The sequence below is a fragment of the Mustela lutreola genome, chromosome 6 (assembly GCF_030435805.1).
Source record: "Mustela lutreola isolate mMusLut2 chromosome 6, mMusLut2.pri, whole genome shotgun sequence".
In the NCBI taxonomy this organism is placed as follows: Eukaryota; Metazoa; Chordata; class Mammalia; order Carnivora; family Mustelidae; genus Mustela; species Mustela lutreola.
The window spans coordinates 46,468,211-46,485,800 of NC_081295.1; the positions used below are offsets into that span (position 1 = coordinate 46,468,211).

The window sequence follows — 17,590 nt, forward strand, 5'->3', positions numbered from 1 at the left end:
AGAAAGCAATGAAGAAGCTATTAAAAAAAAAAGTAGTAAGGCAACAATTGAGGTCACCTGACCTTGTGATCTGGCTTATGTGTTCCCCCTTAAATGACCAGAAAAACCACCCCTACGAATTCAGTTATACAAATCTGAATTGCCTTAGAGGTTTACATAAGAGATCTAACCTCACCAGCTACAGGGATGATGACAACAGCAGTCCCTGCAGGTGCTGATAAATTTTTTTTTAAAAGATTTTATTTATTGATTTGACAGAGATCACAAGTAGGCAGAGAGGTAGGCGGAGAGAGAGTGGGGAAGCAGGCTCCCTGTCGAACAGAGAGCCTGATGCGGGGCTCTATACCAGAACCCTGAGATCATGACCTGAGCCGAAGGCAGAGGCTTAACCCACTGAGTCACCCAGGTGCCCTTGACAAATGTTTTGATTATGAGGTCAACATGATTTCCTCTCCCCAATCTGTGAAAGGACATTACTGCACAAAAAAATACCTTACCTACCAGCATAATTTCTGAAAGAGAATTGTCAATAAAGGCAAAGAAAAGCTCTTCTTACCTTGTCCTTGGCTATGGCCGGGGGCTGCTTTAAAACTTCTTTCACAGTCTGCATAACGGTTTCTGCTCTCATAACACTGATGGAGCGAACCAGTTCTACTAGTAAAAGCTGTTCTTCACTGGCTGCAGGAATGACCTGGATAAACACAACATTGTATTTCTGTATGTAGGGGGGTACATAAGTCTTTTAACAGAAGTCACAGAATTAAGAGACTATTTCATGGGCTTTTTTTTTTTTTAAAGATTTTATTTATTTACTTGAGAGAGAGACAGTGAGAGAGAGCATGAACGAGGAGAAGGTCAGAGAGAGAAGCAGACTCCCCATGGAGCTGGGAGTCCAATGCAGGACTCGATCCCGGGACTCCAGGATCATGATCTGAGCCGAAGGCAGTCGTTCAACCAACTGAGCCACCCAGGCGTCCCTCATGGGCTCTTAATATAAGACTTTGCAAGTCTCTGGACTATCTTAGGTAAAAATGAATAAATAGGGTGCCTGGGTGGCTCAGTGGGTTAAAGCCTCTGCTTTCGGCTCAGGTCATGGTCTCAGGGTCCTGGGATTGAGCCCCGCATCGGGCTTTCTGCTCAGCAGGGAGCCTGCTTCCTCCTCTCTCTCTCTGCCTACTTGTGATCTGTCAAATAAGTAAATAAATAAAAATCTTAAAAAAATGAATAAATAAGTAAGTATATATATATATATATATATATATATATATATATATATATGTTTACCAATACAATGCATATACAACATTTCAAAAAATCAAATAGGGTAATAATAAGCCTTACAAGAAAAGATAGCAGTGTCCTATCCTCTATCTCACATCCGAAAGCAACCCTGCTCAACTCTTAGCTCTCTTCTATTATTTGAGTAATATACATAGCTATTTTTTCCTATTTCATGACTTTTTTTTTTTTAAAGATTTTATTTATTTATTTGATAGAGATCACAAATAGGCAGAGAAGCAGACAGAGAGAGAGGGGGAGGCAGGCTCCCTGCTGAGCAGAGAGCCCCATGTGGGGCTTGATTCCAGGACCTTGAGATCATGACCTGAGCCGAAGGCAGAGGCTTTAACCCACTGAGCCACCCAGGAACCCCTCATGACTTTTATTTTAAATTTCCTACTGACTTCCCACCTCAGAAGACAAAAATTTAGCTCCCTTACACTTTTCCCCTAACCTCCCCACATAGATATAATTTTATTTAAATCAATATCTAATATTCATATAACTATTTACGGTTGTACTGTGTATTATACTGTCATTACATTTCTTTTACTTTTTGTTTTTCCGAGTTATACATAGCTTTATGTATTTTTTCCATCTCTATCACAAATTCATCCCCAAATACTCCAACTGCAAACCTCTCATTACATATTCAAATATATTAGGTAATTAATCTTCTACCTTTTCCTCCTGCTTTTTTTTTTTCCCTTGAGACATCTGTTAGAGGTCTTTCTGCTCTACCCTGGGCTTACTAAAAAGTAACATCTTGATATCTTTTCTGTGACCATCAGCCTAGAGATTCCCATTCCTTGTCTTCTGTGTCCAAACCCCTAATCTTTGGATCCCATGTCTTCTTCCTTCTTAGTTTATTCCTCCTCTCATGGAGATGCATCTTCTAGTGGCTGAGAAAGGGTGAACTGTTGGTAATGCCTTTTTAGAAGTTAGATATTGCATGGTTCAAAACGCCTTGAGTGACAGTTTGACTGGATATAGCATTACAGGTTGAAACTTATTTTCCCATCACAATTTCTAGCACTGCTTTCGATAAGTCTTATCATTAGTCCACTGAATAGGAACAGTATTTTCTCTCAGGAAGATTTTCAGATCTTTGATCTCCAGCATTCTGAAACTGCATGCTAATATTTGTGTAGCTCTCTTTTCATAGTGTCTGTGGAAACTCATTTCCTTCATTTCTGGATAATTTTCTTGTACTATTTCGTTAATATTTTTTCCCTTCATTTCTTCTGTTCTTTCTTTGTACAAAAAAGATTGACCCTCCAGTATTGCTCTCCTAATTTTCTGATCTCCTTTCCCCTACTTCCCATTTCTCTAAGTTTTTATTTCTGGTATTTATCTACTTTCTCTTCTGACATTTGTACTGATTTAGTTTGGTTTCTGCTATAAAAAAATTTTATATCCAAGAAAAATTTTAATTTTTGCTAAGGTCTTTCTTAGAATCTTCTTACATCATGGATGCAATACAGCTTCACCTCTTGGAAATGCATTACTGTTATTACTTACATATTATTCTGTTACCTGCATTGTTTCTTTTGACTTTATCTAGTTGTTTTGGTGACTGTCAATCAATAGTAGAGGGTTTCTTCATGTGGTTGGTAATCCTTGGCTTTTTATTCATATTTAAATGTCAGGAATAATAATATGGCTAATATTTACAGGGTGCTTATTAAGTGCCAGGTGTTGTGTGAGAATTAGAATTCTTCTAATTCTCACAACCCCAGGAAGTAGTATTTCTACCCTAGGGTCAGAGAGTTAGTCAGTAAAGTAATGATTTGAAACCCAGGGAGCTGGTTTCAAAGTCTGTGCTCTTAACAACTCTGCTATTAATTACCTTTGGAAAAGAAATTAAAAAGTGATGAGAAGTCAAGCATTTGTGTGCAAGACTGGCGGGTAGGGAGGCCTCCCTGTCTCGTGACTGCAGCCTAGTGTTTTGTTAGCAGCCTCAAAAACTTTAGTAGCTATAGGTCTTTTTTTCTTGATCAGGTCATTTTCCCAGCAGCCAGTCCTCAAATTCCTACCTAAGGGCCATACAGCTTCCAGTATGGTCAACTCTATGGTCAACTAATCTCCGACAAAGCAGGAAAGAATGTCCAATGGAAAAAAGACAGCCTCTTTAATAAATGGTGTTGGGAAAATTGGACAGCCATATGCAGAAAAATGAAATTGGACCATTTCCTTACACCACACACAAAAATAGACTCAAAATGGATGAAGGACCTCAATGTGAGAAAGGAATCCATCAAAATCCTTGAAGAGAACACAGGCAGCAACCTCTTCGACCTCAGCCGCAGCAACATCTTCCTAGAAACATCGCCCAAGGCAAGGGAAGCAAGGGCAAAAATGAACTATTGGGATTTCATCAAGATCAAAAGCTTTTGCACAGCAAAGGAAACAGTTAACAAAATCAAAAGACAACTGACAGGATGGGAGAAGATATTTGCAAATGACATATCAGATAAAAGACTAGTGTCCAAAATATATAAAGAACTTAGCAAACTCGACACCCAAAGAACAAATAATCCAATCAAGAAATGGGCAGAGGACATGAACAGACATTTCTGCGAAGAAGACATCCAGATGGCCAACAGACACATGAAAAAGTGCTCCATATCACTCGGCATCAGGGAAATACAAATCAAAACCACAATGAGATATCACCTCACACCAGTCAGAATGGCTAAAATCAACAAGTCAGGAAATGACAGATGCTGGTGAGGATGCGGAGAGAGGGGAACCCTCCTACACTGTTGGTGGGAATGCAAGCTGGTGCAACCTCTCTGGAAAACAGCATGGAGGTTCCTCAAAATGTTGAAAATAGAACTGCCCTATGACCCAGCAATTGCACTACTGGGTATTTACCCTAAAGATACAAACGTAGTGATCCAAAGGGGTATGTGCACCCGAATGCTTATAGTAGCAATGTCCACAATAGCCAAACTATGGAAAGAACCTAGATGTCCATCAACAGATGAATGGATAAAGAAGATGTGGTATATATACACAATAGAATACTATGCAGCCATCAAAAGAAATAAAATCTTGCCATTTGCGACAACATGGATGGAACTAGAGCGTATCATGCTTAGTGAAGTAAGTCAAGCAGAGAAAGACAACTATCATATGATCTCCCTGATATGAGGAAGTGGAGATGCAACATGGGGGGTTAAGGGGGTAGGAGAAGAATAAATGAAAGAAGATGGGATTGGGAGGGAGACAAACCATAAGTGACTCTTAATCTCACAAAACAAACTGAGGGTTGCTGGGGGGAGGGGGGTTGGGAGAAGGGGGGTGGGGTTATGGACATTGGGGAGGGTATGTGCTTTGGTGAGTGCTGTGAAGTGTGTAAACCTGGCGATTCAAAGACCTGTACCCCTGGGGATAAAAATCTATGTTTATAAAAAATTAAAAAATTAAATTAAAAAAAAAGAAAAGAAAATACTTAAGCTATTGTGTCTTAATGAAAATCGAGTCAAGCGGCGCCTGGATGGCTCAGTGGGTTAAGGCCTCTGCCTTCGGCTCAGGTCATGATCTCAGGGTCCTGGGATCAAGCCCTCCATCGGGCTCTCTGCTCCATGGGGAGCCTGCTTCCCCCCCAACCCTCTCTGCCTACTTGTGATCTGTGTCTGTCAAATAAATAAATAAAATCTTTAAAAAAAAATGAAAAAAAATGAAAATCTAGTCAAGATGAAAACTCTCCATATCCTTGCTTTGTGTCCTGAATAACTAATATTAAAAAAAAAAATACTCTGTACCATGTTAACGTTCCTACTTCAAATATAGTTAATATCATACTAATTTCTTATTTTTTTGCATAAAATGATGCTTTTCATGCTTATTTAAGACATTTGGGCAATAAATACACCATTACCTAAGTTTAACATTATCTAAGTTTATACATTTTCCATCCACCTGTAAAAAAACTATTGCTTTTCTATTTCCCATTCCATTCCAGCCCCACTATAACTGAAGGAGAGTTGAAAATTCGCATGTACTCACCAAATGCTTATCAAATGAAACAACAAAAGTACCAAATGGTTAAACATATACCTTGGTCCTGGTGGTGGTTTTGTTCTGTCTTCTTTCATTCCATACAAATGCAATAGCAGCCATAAAGTGAACACCATGATTCATTGAAATGGGGCCCAATAATTCAAGGATCTGTTGTCTCAAGTTCTAAAACAATTTAAATAAACCACAAGTGATAAAAATTATGAAACAATAATAAATAGACTGTACTTTTGGTTTTTGGGTTTTTTGGGAAATATTATATAGTGCTTTCATGTTTTGCCACCTAAGTAACAGTAGAAGAAGTGTTAAGGGAGGCAATCACGGTTATTTTAACTAGGAAAGAAAAAAAAAAACCTATAAAACAACAACTGTCAACCAGCCAATTGCAAGATTCTGTATAACACAGCAGGAAAACAGCATATATGAAGTCCAATTGCATTAGTAGATTGCTTTAAAAAGGAATATTTAAGTGAAATTATACAAAGGAAAAGCATAGTTTAATCTAAACATAAGTACTTAAATAAAATTTTGGAACAGTTTCCAACCTTCCTCTTACCCCAATTTCAGTTGTGCTCCCATTACTCCCAGATCTAGGGAGTCAGGTCTAAGAGTAAGATTAAGGTAACTGAGGAGCTATCAATTCAACAACTTGATGTTGTATAACATGCTTTCAGATAGAATTTTCCTCTAAAGTAGAAAATTTGGAAGATGTCAGAGTGTAAGAAAAAAATTTAAACACTCAACCATTAATCACATTATGCCAATATAATCACTATTAACCACATTAATTTCTTTTTCTGAATATAATTTTTTTAGAATTATAAATACAACACTGTTCAATTATGTAATGTCCTTGTTTCACTAAAGTTTTACACATTTTCCATCCACTAAGATTTCTTCAAAACCATTATTAGTAGCTATGTAATATAACATTAAAAGTATAATTTAACCATTTCCACATTTACTGTTTAGGGGCTCTCTTTTTGCCACTACACAAGGCTATAATGATAGGTATGTATCTCTGTATAATTTTGATTACCTTAAAATACATTACTAAATTAAATTACTAGGTCATAGCCTACAAGAATTTTAAAGCTCTCTGTGCATATTGCTAAATTGTTTTCCAGGAGGGTTTTGCATATTAAAGTGTCAACTTAAGATGTCCTAAAGAATAGGAATAAAATTATAATATGTATGAATGAACCTCAAAAACAATATATCACATAAAAGAAGCCAGATACAAAAGAGCAAATACCACATGATGCCATTTATTAAAAATGTCCAGAAAAAGCAAATGTATATGTAGAAAAAACAGATTAGTGGTTGACTGAACTTAGTGAGGGGAACAGGGAGTGATTGGAAACGGGCACCAGGAATCTTTTTGAGGCGATGGACATGTTCAAAGATTGTGGTAACAGTTTCACAACTCTAGAAATGTACTAGGAAAAAAAAATCATTGTAGTGTATATAGTTAAAATGGTGAATTCTGTGATACGTCATTTCTCAAATGAAACAAGTTAAAATTATTTGAGAATTAATTACTCCATTCAAGCAGCATGCCAAAAGCATTACTCAAATTATTCACAAATTCTGAATACAATCTTTAGGAAAGTCCCTGAACAAACTCTTGAGCTCCAGAGGAAAAATGTGAATTGTCTAACCTTTGTAGCTCCAAGATTAATAGTGGTAACTGAGGCAGAGGCAGCAACAGTGATCTTTTCGGAAGAATCAGCCTGATGCAGGACGCTCCAGAGCAATGTCACAGAGGACATGATCATATGAAGGATCGAGAGGATTCCACTGCGGGCTTCAAACAAGTGTTTTTGGTCTACGTTGACCAAAAGCTTAAATTGGGGGAAAAACACATATCACTTACTGAGGTTTACAAATGGGTACTTATTAAACTTCAGTCTTTTTAAAGGAGTCAAATATTTGCACAGTCTTACTTGGTGATACTGAGTAGTAGGATCCAATAAACAGTAATGGATAATGGCTGTGATCCCTTCTAAAAGAGTAAGAATCATATCTGGTGGAATGATTGATGCCATCCACAGAGGCCTGAAAAAAAAAAATGCATTCATTTGAACACAAGTTCTGTGGAAAAGTTTGTTTTTATCAGTAGTAAATGTTCAGTAGTTTCTAGGCACATCATAGGTGCTCAATAAATATTATAAGAATAAATGACTAAGGGCGCCTGGGTGGCTCAGTGGTTTGAGCCTCTGCCTTCGGCTCGGGTCATGATCTCAGGGTCCTGGGATGGAGCCCCACATCGGGCTCTCTGCTCGGCAGGGAGCCTGCTTCCCCCTCTCTCTCTGCCTGCCTCTCTGCCTACTTGTGATCTCTATCTATCAAATAAATAAATAAAAATCTTAAAAAAAAAAAGAATAAATGACTAAGAGCATACATTAGAAGCTTTTATATCCTCATCTCTAAAATAAGTGAGTTGTACTAGAGTTCTTTTTGGCTAAAGAATTCAATACAAAATAAATGTAGTCAATAATTTCTAGCAACTCTAACAGAAGGCATATCAATATGAAATGATATAGGCAGTTTTATCATATTTTACATGTAGTAGCGAAGACTGCACAGGAAATAAATCATATACTAGTCTATTAAACATTTGGGTAAATTCTGACAGACTAATTAAACATGGAGATACAGATGGAGTTCACCACTAAATTATGAAAATTGCAAACAAGAAATAAAATCGGATGGGAAAACAATTATTTTTAAAAATTTATTTGACAGAGAGAGAGCACAAGCAGGGGAGTGGCAGGCAGAGGGAGAGAGAGAAGCAGGCTCTCCGCTGAGCAAGGAGCCCGTGGGGGCTCGATCCTCAGACCCTGGGATCATGACCTGAGCCGAAAGAAGATGCTTAACCGACTGGGCCACCTAGGCAACCCCTAAAAATAATTTTAGTATGACATTATTTGCCACTCAGATAACTTATCAGATAAAACTAAGGAAACCCTTTGCTGGGTTTTTCATTACTCTTACCAGTTCAGTCAAGAAGAACATCAAAATTAATTTCAACTAAGAAAAAAAGTCTGTTACACACTCCTTTCTTCCATTCTTGAATTCTTTTATTGATACACTTTCTCAAGCGGAGTTTCATTTTCGTGAAAACAACATACTACTTGTAACCTAATGATAACCACTAATTTATTTACCCAAATTGTAACTGACTTTGTGGACAATTACATTGCCATGATGTGAAAAATGTCAATGACAAAGTTAAAAATCAATCTTACCTACTATCGGATAATCCTGTTTCATATTTGTACTGCTGGATTAGATTATCTAAATTCCTGCAGAGCTGCAGTGTCACGGAAACAACCACTCTCTGTAGAACTTTTCCCATGTAAGGCAGAGTAGATGTGATTAAACCAATCCACTGCGGGTGCATCTTACAAGCACAGTGTTGATGCAAAGCTCGTATCACTGCACAAAGGAACATGCCTTGACACGTAATAGGCTGAGCATGAAGATACTGGAGAGAAGTCATGGGCTGATGTGGACTGATGTGTTCCAGGTCAGAGACGACAAAATCAAAACCTGTTTCGTTCTCTTCGGGGATAGTCATTACCCGGTGTTCTAGAACAATGAGCCTCTGAAGCACTTTAAGAAGCTGTGACTGGAGTGTGCTGCCGTTGTCAAATTCATCCTCTGAGAAATTGATAAGGCTGTCCTCTGAGAAACCCTCCTCCACGGAAACCATGTTCTTACCTGCCATTTTCTCACTGTGCCATTTCTGTGCACTAAAGATAGATGACAGCAAGCAGTGAAGAATCACTTTCTGAACTTTGCACTTAGATAACATATCAGAGATAAAACTTGGGAAACCCTTTGCTGAGCTTTCTATTACTTTTGCCAGCTCAGTAAAGAGGAGCGTCAAAATTTCTATGCTCATCATCTGCATGTTTCGATTGCCTATTAAGTCCTGTGTGGTGACCTTGACGTGGGTTGGGTAATGGCTACGCATGTAATACAAGCAGAGGGAAATAAGGATTTCTATGTACATAGAACTCCGGAAGTTATGATTTGAGTCTACTGGAATGTGACTATAAAAGTCTTTGCCCATAACAGAAATACGGTGTCTGGCCAAGAGGTTCTGAAGCAGAGACAACTGAGGGGTATATGCATTATTTACACTAGTGGTTGAAATGGCATTTACAAAAGTAACAGGGTTAGTTTTTAAGATGGCTTTGATGGCAGAAAAAGCATAGAGAGTCCTCGATGAATCATACAACTGGAGATACAGAAGCACATGCTGATAGAGCGGATGGATGTTGAAATTGGGAGATTTCCGGGACCCTGGAGAACCCATATCACTCTCAATCTCAGAAATTTCTCCTTCTCCACAGCTGTACCAGTTCTCTAAATCCAGCCCATCGCTGAAGAACACACTGGTTTGTTTGAGTTTTTCATTTGAAGTTTTTTTCTTGTCATCATCCTTTTTTCTGGCAAGTTTTACTTTAGGTTTGGCTCCTGGTTGTTTACCGGACTCCTTAACGATGGTTTCTTTCTCGGGGACTTTTTCTGATAATTTTTCCTTGAAGCTGAACTGAATGCTACTGTGACTCCTCTGTCTAGATTTGGTCTCTGTGGAAGCAACATTGGAGTCCTGGAGTATCTGTGTGGTTCCTGAAATACAAGGGGAGGAACTATTTCTGGAGATTCCATTTGCCAGGCACTCAGGGCCTCCCTCAGCTGACACAGAGAGAAACTGAGAACTGTCGTTACTCAGCAAAGCACTGTGGCTCTGCTGAGCAGACTGATCGTCAGTCTGGAGCACCTCTTCGCCAGCACCAACATCGCTGTGCTTTGGGGGCAGAGCTTCAATTTCTAACTGAGATGGAACTGATGCAGATTCTGCTTCGAGGCCACTTACAACTTTACATATCAGGTCAAACACTACCTGCTGAACATCGTCATCTGGGGAGCTCGCATTTGGCATTTGGGAATCTTCTTGAACATTCACATTTTCGGGATCGACTTCATAACTCAAGTTGTCCCCAGCAGAGGACTGTGAACATCCAGAGTCAGAACTCTGAAGTACTTCTATCTGCTGGTCTGGAAGATCAAAATCAGATACAACCATTGGAATTGTCTCACTGCTGGTACTTAGAAGGGAAAGTCTGTCACTCAATGGATTAACAGTGAGACTAAAGTTCTCTATTTCATCCATGGTAAGTGGCTTTTCACCATTCCCTTTAGATGCAAGGAGTTGTACTTGGCTTACTGGTATTTGAAGAAAACAGCAAAGAAGAAAAAAGATAAAACACATTAAAATAACTGAAATGGTAGACCGTACTCAAGATTTTTAATCATTAGCTTCAACACCGACTTGTATTTTCCTATTAAAATTGTATTTTGACTCATTACTCTTTTAGACCCTTTAAGTTAGAAAATTATGTGGATGACTATTAACTAGAATTTAGTAAAGACAACATTAGAAAGCCGATTAATCCAACTGAATTCAACAGAACAACATATTTAAAACAGATATAAAAATTTGTCCTCATCCCCAAATAAGGTACCTTTTTTACTGGAGTTCAAAATTTTAGTTTTTTTTCCTCCGTGTGATGCTTCCCGTTAGGTATGCTAATTCTAAGAATTCAAGTAATTTGGTCATAGATTATAATATGTATAGATGTAGTTCCTTGAGTTCAATAAAATTCAACATTTAGGAATTACCTAGTATGAATAAGGCCCTAAACCTAGAGACAATGGCGGTGAGAAAGAAGACGTCACTGCTCTCTATAGAGTTTAAACTCAGTAGGGGATTACAAACACACTTATTCATTTCTATACTTTGTTGGGGGGGTATACTAGGCTGCCGGCTTCCTTTTAGAAAGAGCAGAAGGCTTAGTTCCATATGAGTAGTACCAAGCAAGTGCTATAAAACTCAGGGAAAGCATCATGACCCTACAGGTAAGGAGACTAATCTCAAGACAAGGTGCGAATTCAGCAGATAGGGTAAAATGCTAACACAAAGAGGCTGAAAGTTGGGGCAATGAACAGGGTAGTGCATGCTCTGAGAAGACTCAGGGGAAGCAGTGGAAAGGAAGGCAGAGAAAGGAAAGAAGGCTCTGGAGAAACACTAAAGATGAAGTAGCTAGCACACAGGCTTGGTTGCAGCTTCCTCACTCAGCAGCCATGGGAGGGTAAGACGGCCACAGCCCTTTCAGCAGCAGTTCCCTGCTCAGTAAAATGACCTTTTTATTACTGACCTCACAGGGTTATTTGTCAAGATAGAAATGAGATATGTGAGCATCTTTTGTCTCTGAAGTATAGTAAACTAATCTAATCTATGGGGCCATTATCACTGTATCATAGATGGCATCATCGGAGAGTTTGTTAAGTGTGGAATTCTAGTAATGATAGCGAATATTCAACACTTATGATATACCAGTCTGCACCGATCACGTCACAAACAGGACAGTATCTGATGTCCACAATGAAGCCTGGAAAGGTGGGTGCTACTGTTCCCATTTCAGAAAGGAAGAAAATGACTCATGAAATCTAAGTGTGCACTACAAGCCTAGTATACATTCCCAGTGAAGTAGCTCCATGGCCTTATAGGACCAAAATTGCTAATTAAACTCTAAAGGTATCTTCAACAAAACTGAAGACTGTCTTTGCCCAGAACTGGGTTGACTCCTCCCTTGAAAAAGTAATCTGATAAGAGAGATCCAAGTCCTCTAAGGTGCTCACTGACGAAGTACATTCCGACACGGCCCACAGGAGCACCACCAGGGCATGGTCGAGAACACTTGTGGAGAACATCTCACTGTTGCTGATCTCCGCCGTGTTCACCTCTCCCTTGATTTTCATAACTTAATTAAAGAAATAAAGAAAGCTGTTCTACTTCCATTGATATTCACCATTGCTGCAGGCAAAATTCTGCATGAAATGCTTGTCACTCTCTTCTCCGGGGAAATAGGGAGCTTTATTCCAATAGCGTTCTGCTTGTACACGCTGCACTGAAACCCTCTGAGTTTTGGGATGAAGCAGGAGCAATAGTAATGGTTCCAAAACTCTTGCAATATCATGTCTTTGTAGCACTTGGTTCAGCCAGGCTTGTCCCACGGAGCTGGTAGAACCATCGAGGCTGTTCAGGCTATCTAACATGATGAACAGCGACCTACAATAAATACCAATATTAAAACAAAGAAGAAAACACCTACTTGAACTGTCACACACTAGTTTTTCTTAAATCAGTATTATTATAGGTTTTTTGTTATTTTGAATTAACTTTTTAAAAAGTAGTCATCCTTCAGGGTAACTGTGGACCACAGCATTTTAATAATCTTATTCCCTACAGTCCCAGTGGATATGAGAAAGGAGAAAAATCATCTTTTTCTCTTTTCTTACATACTTACGTTTTCTTTTTAAAGTTCACAAGCATATATTTTTCTTATAAGATAAATACTAAAGAATGGGTAAAAAAAAAAACCCTTTGTCTTGTTTTAGCAACATAGTCCTATTCATGTCACTAAATACTGAACTCCCTGCAAGTCAGCACCGCTCCCATGCTCTTTTGCACACAATCTCTTTAAGAGTCAAACCTATGAGCTTAATTCAAGGAAGGACCTTCTGTGAAAGGTATGGAGGTGTGGTCTGAAATCAGAAAACCCAAGATTCAAATGTGGGCTATCTACTCGACCTTATGTGTCGTTTTGGGCAAGCCATTTTTAATTTCCCTGGTCCTTCAGTGTCTCATTTGTATGATGAGAAATGGCAGGCTTCAAATGAGAGATGGTATTTGTAAAGTACCTAGGCCAAAGACCTAGTTCATTGTACTGGTTCAACAGCAGATCATTTAAAAATGGTGATGCTATTAAAAAAGTAATGTTCAGGAAAACACACATCTGGTCCTGAGCTGGGGCTATAAGCACAGTTGTATCTGTGGCCTCTTTTAGAAGACCTCCTAGAGAGACTGCCATTATCCTGTGCCAGTATCTGAATCTATGGTGTAATAGCATCTCCTTGGAAGTTAATGCAAATCTCACATTTGGGGGATGAGTCATCTAGATGAGTAGTGAAACTACTCTTAGGCAGCCACATAAGTGGTCTCTCAGTATTTTTTTTTTTTTTTTTAGATTTTATTTATGTATTTGACAGAGAGACAGAGAGCAGGACATGGAACACAGGCAGGGGGAGTGGGAAAGGGAGAAGCAGGCTTCCCGCTGACCAGGGAGCCCAATGTGAGACTTGATCCCAGGACCCTGGGATCATGACCTGAGCTGAAGGCAGACAATGACTGAGCCACCCAGATGCCCTATGGTCTCTCAGTATTTTAGCTATAGATTTATTAGGTCAGGCAGAAGACTGAAAATAACGATTAGAGAAACAGTTACATAATGTACGGTTTAAATGAAACTTGACTGTGAATAGAGACTCAAGGGCTGTCTCTGACACTTAGAATGGTGCCTGGCACACAGCAGGGTCTTGAGGAATCATCACCTAGTGAAAGGAAGCGTCTCTGGGTGCTCCATGCCATTCATTTTAATATAGCTTAGATTTAAAAAAATAATAATTTATAAGTTCTCTTTAAAAAATCTGTAAATTGCTATTTTCTACCCCTGCCAAACGAGGCAGAGGATTCAAGAAAAGAGACACTGAGATACCTTACTGTAAATCCAACATCAAATGCAACCAACCTGTCAAAGGAACGTGCAAAAGATGATGACTTATTTATATGGAGATCCCTTGTGAGATGCCAAAGAACTGCAAACTTTGCATGTGCTTCCATCCTTACTTTCTGAGGAGGAATATGGGACATTAAGTTATTTTATTCTCCCTTGAAGATATTAAGAGATTTTAGTAAATCAAAGTTGCATTTTACTCAACACACAACACAATAAACTGTTTTTATGAAAGTAGAAATGTAAAAAAGACTTAAATATACACAGAAATATTAAACCTGAAGGATCATCTCATACTACCTCATAGACTAGATTTAGACTAGGTAATCAAGTCTCTAGATCACTGCAAAACAGGGAATGGAAAGAACTTCAGTATAAGAACTTTCCCTCTTACTTTAATATAAATACTTAGCAGTCAGAATTTATTTTATTACACTATGCAATGTGCTTTTGCTCCCAGAAATTATATATTAATCTCAAATGAATTTGTGAATATTTATCAAGCTAGTTTATTAGATTCAAAAATTTAAATACCTAAAAATGATTATTTCCATAAGAAAAACATTATATCCCTTTGAGATTACCTTGAAAACGTTAAGCATTATGGTAATAATGGAAAGAACAATGGAAAAATACATTATTCAGAAGGAGCAGCTTTTGGTGTTAGATAATGAACACGAATTAAATCAGGTAGGAATTATGAAGTTATCAAGATTTTTTAGTTTTCCTCAAGCACCTGTGGAATTTTTTGAGTAAAAGCCTCCCCATCAGGGACTGAAACTCTCTAAATTGCTTGTGATCAGTTAGAGAAGTGCTCTCTTTTTTTCCTCAGGCCTAATAATGCTTTTCCTATAAAGCCTGTGTTTGTACATCAACTAACTAATACAAACATGTAAAAAAAAAAAAAGTATTGTAATTTTTTTCATGGATGTATAATACCTTTATTCAGAACTTAGCATTTCTTCAAAAATAAAATATTACACAAGCAACTCAGGTATATAATTTGTCCTAGATTTATATTTAATGTAAACAAATTAAATTAAATGCAAGGCTTTGTTAAACATTTTATTCCTAAACAATTTTCAAAGAATGTGCTAAAATAGAAAGAGAATTTTAATAGAATAAACTTCTTACTCCTCTCATTTACTCCTCCATTTGCCAATTCCCCTTGCCAAAAGCTTCATTTACTCAACACAATGCCTTTTTTTAGGACCCATTCAAACTCATTAGTACTTGTAGTTCTTAAAAATTAGGGTGATGCACTTCTAAAAGCTGTTTGATAAAATCCTGGATTAACCCTACAGAGCGGGCACAGGAACCACACACTTCATTGAACTGCCCTGAAGAGGTCAACCAAAATGACAATTCTGGCTTTTTCTTAGGAGCACCCAGAATTCTATCAGTTTTACTTTACTGACCTTTGAATCATTCTGTATACATTAGGATACAAAATCCTTATTTTGGATATTTATTATAAGGCAAATAATATATCACATATTAGCATTCTGTGGCTTATAAATGTCACTTGACACACACATTCCTTCATTTCACATGCATTCATTAACATCCATACTTCCTTCACCAAGGCTTCCTCTTTAAATGATCCAAGAACTTGGACCGGCAACAAGTTCAATGGCAACAAGTTCAATCATCGCCATCCACAACTTGTGTCCTGAACCAAGAAATAAATCCAGTATTTGATTTCTCATAATATTGATGCTGTTTTAAAGAACCTTCTTCCAAAAAGGATAGAACAAACATGTTTTAAAGATATGAAGGTCACTCTGAATGAATTTATGTCATCTCTAATCAGATACTAACTGCAATAATTTTCATAGAGTTTCTTTAATTTAACTTTTGGTATAATGGGAGTGGGGCAGGTGGGGTGGGACAAGATAAAAAAAGAATTTACCTTATCTTTGTGGGTTAGCTGCTGACTTATAACATCCTCACAGATGCTAGAAGAAGGAACCAAGTTATGTAATTGATAAAACAGTTCCACGCTTTTCTGGTGGTGCTGAGGTGTCCTATCTCCCAGCTGATCCCACAATGTTAAAGCTACATGCTATAGAAAAAGATGTGAAAGTGACAATGTTATGAAACCATAAATTAAACCTTCTTTAACAAGCATTTCCTGTTAGGTACAACAAGCCTCTGAATGCCAGATCTCGAAGGTCTTCAATATCCATTATGCCACTAGGATGATATTTACAAGTGTACCTTTTGATGTGCTTTTTGGTTATATAGACCATTAGAACTTCTTATGATAGACCTTTAACAACTGACTGATTATTTTTATTTTTTAAGGTCCCCCCTAATAATATTTATTCTGTTTCCTTTAAAAATTTATTTATTTATTTATTTAAGAGGCGGAGGGACAGAGACAGAGAGCATGAGCAGGGAAAGGGGAAGAACAAGAGGGGGAAGCAGACTTCCCATGGAGCAGGGAGCCTGACCTGGTTGATCCCAGAACCCTGAGATTATGACCTGAGCCAAAGGCAGCTGTTTAACCAACTGAGCCACCCAGGGCCCCTAATATTTGTTTTAAACATCAAATATGGAAGTACATTCTCCAGAGCCCAGGGAAGACCCCATTTCACTATTTTAGTGACATTTAGTAAAGTGTTGCTAGAATACATTATTCTTAAGAGGATACAAACCCCACACTGAATATTGTTTAATATTTATGGTTATATGTTACAAAATAAAATCTAATTCATAGTCCAAATATCCAAATTATTTAAGACATACAAAATAAGTTGTATGTATTTCAGAGTTACATGTGTTAACACAACAGGTGATGATCTACCATAGCATCAATAAAAAATGTAACCATTTTTAGGGTTTCCCTCCATAACACTGTTAAAAAAGCCAACTCTAGGGCGCCTGGGTGGCTCAGTGGGTTAAGCTGCTGCCTTCGGCTTAGGTCATGATCTCGGGGTCCTGGGATCGAGTCCTGCATCGGGCTCTCCGCTCAGCAGGGAACCTGCTTCCTCTTCTCTCTCTCTGCCTGCCTCTCTGCCTACTTGTGATCTCTCTCTGTCAAATAAATAAATAAAATCTTAAAAAAAAAAATGCCAACTCCAACCTAGCAGGACAATCGCTCTGGTAGAGCACAATGACATGAAATGAGATGAAATTAAGAATTTTGTTTTAGATAAAAATAATCTACCTAGTTAAGATGTAATATAATCCAATATACTTGATGTTCTTTCTATGTAGACGGTATCATCTGTACTGCTGTGATGGAAATAAAAAAACTGCATTTTTTTTTCTGAATGGCATCACACACCACAGATGATGACCAATTAATACAGAGTCAGAGACAGTTTTCCAGGGAATTGAGGAGAGCTGAGACCTGACTCTACGAAAATCACAAGTGTCATCACTACAACATATGGAAATAAGTTTTACTGTGTGAATGATCCTACTTCTTTTTTAGCTGAAATCATCCCCTCTGTGCTTTAGAGCCCTGATACTTGCCTTCCCTAACCTAATCTCCATCTCCTCTCATCCTTATCTTCTTCCCTCTCACAGAACTGGGGACAAGATTGGCAAAGCAGTACAGAGTGAGCATGGTATTGGTCTTTTTCTATGCAGTATAATACAAAGAGGTATTCAATGAAGCCTGATTA

General features: G+C 38.0%; 1 protein-coding gene across 12 annotated transcripts in view; it reads right to left on the bottom strand.

Annotated features, from left to right (window-relative positions):
• Positions 1–17,590, bottom strand: part of DOP1A (DOP1 leucine zipper like protein A) — a 105,257-nt gene that overhangs the window by 22,447 nt on the left and 65,220 nt on the right. For all 12 annotated transcript variants that reach the window (XM_059177186.1, XM_059177194.1, XM_059177191.1 and 9 more), the window contains 8 exons: positions 15,868–16,020; positions 13,971–14,071; positions 12,192–12,451; positions 8,556–10,545; positions 7,251–7,362; positions 6,966–7,148; positions 5,344–5,469; positions 557–691 (listed from right to left, as the gene is read on the bottom strand). In XM_059177186.1, the coding sequence (XP_059033169.1) occupies positions 557–691; positions 5,344–5,469; positions 6,966–7,148; positions 7,251–7,362; positions 8,556–10,545; positions 12,192–12,451; positions 13,971–14,071; positions 15,868–16,020 (3,060 nt within the window). The remainder of the gene's footprint in view (positions 1–556; positions 692–5,343; positions 5,470–6,965; positions 7,149–7,250; positions 7,363–8,555; positions 10,546–12,191; positions 12,452–13,970; positions 14,072–15,867; positions 16,021–17,590) is intronic.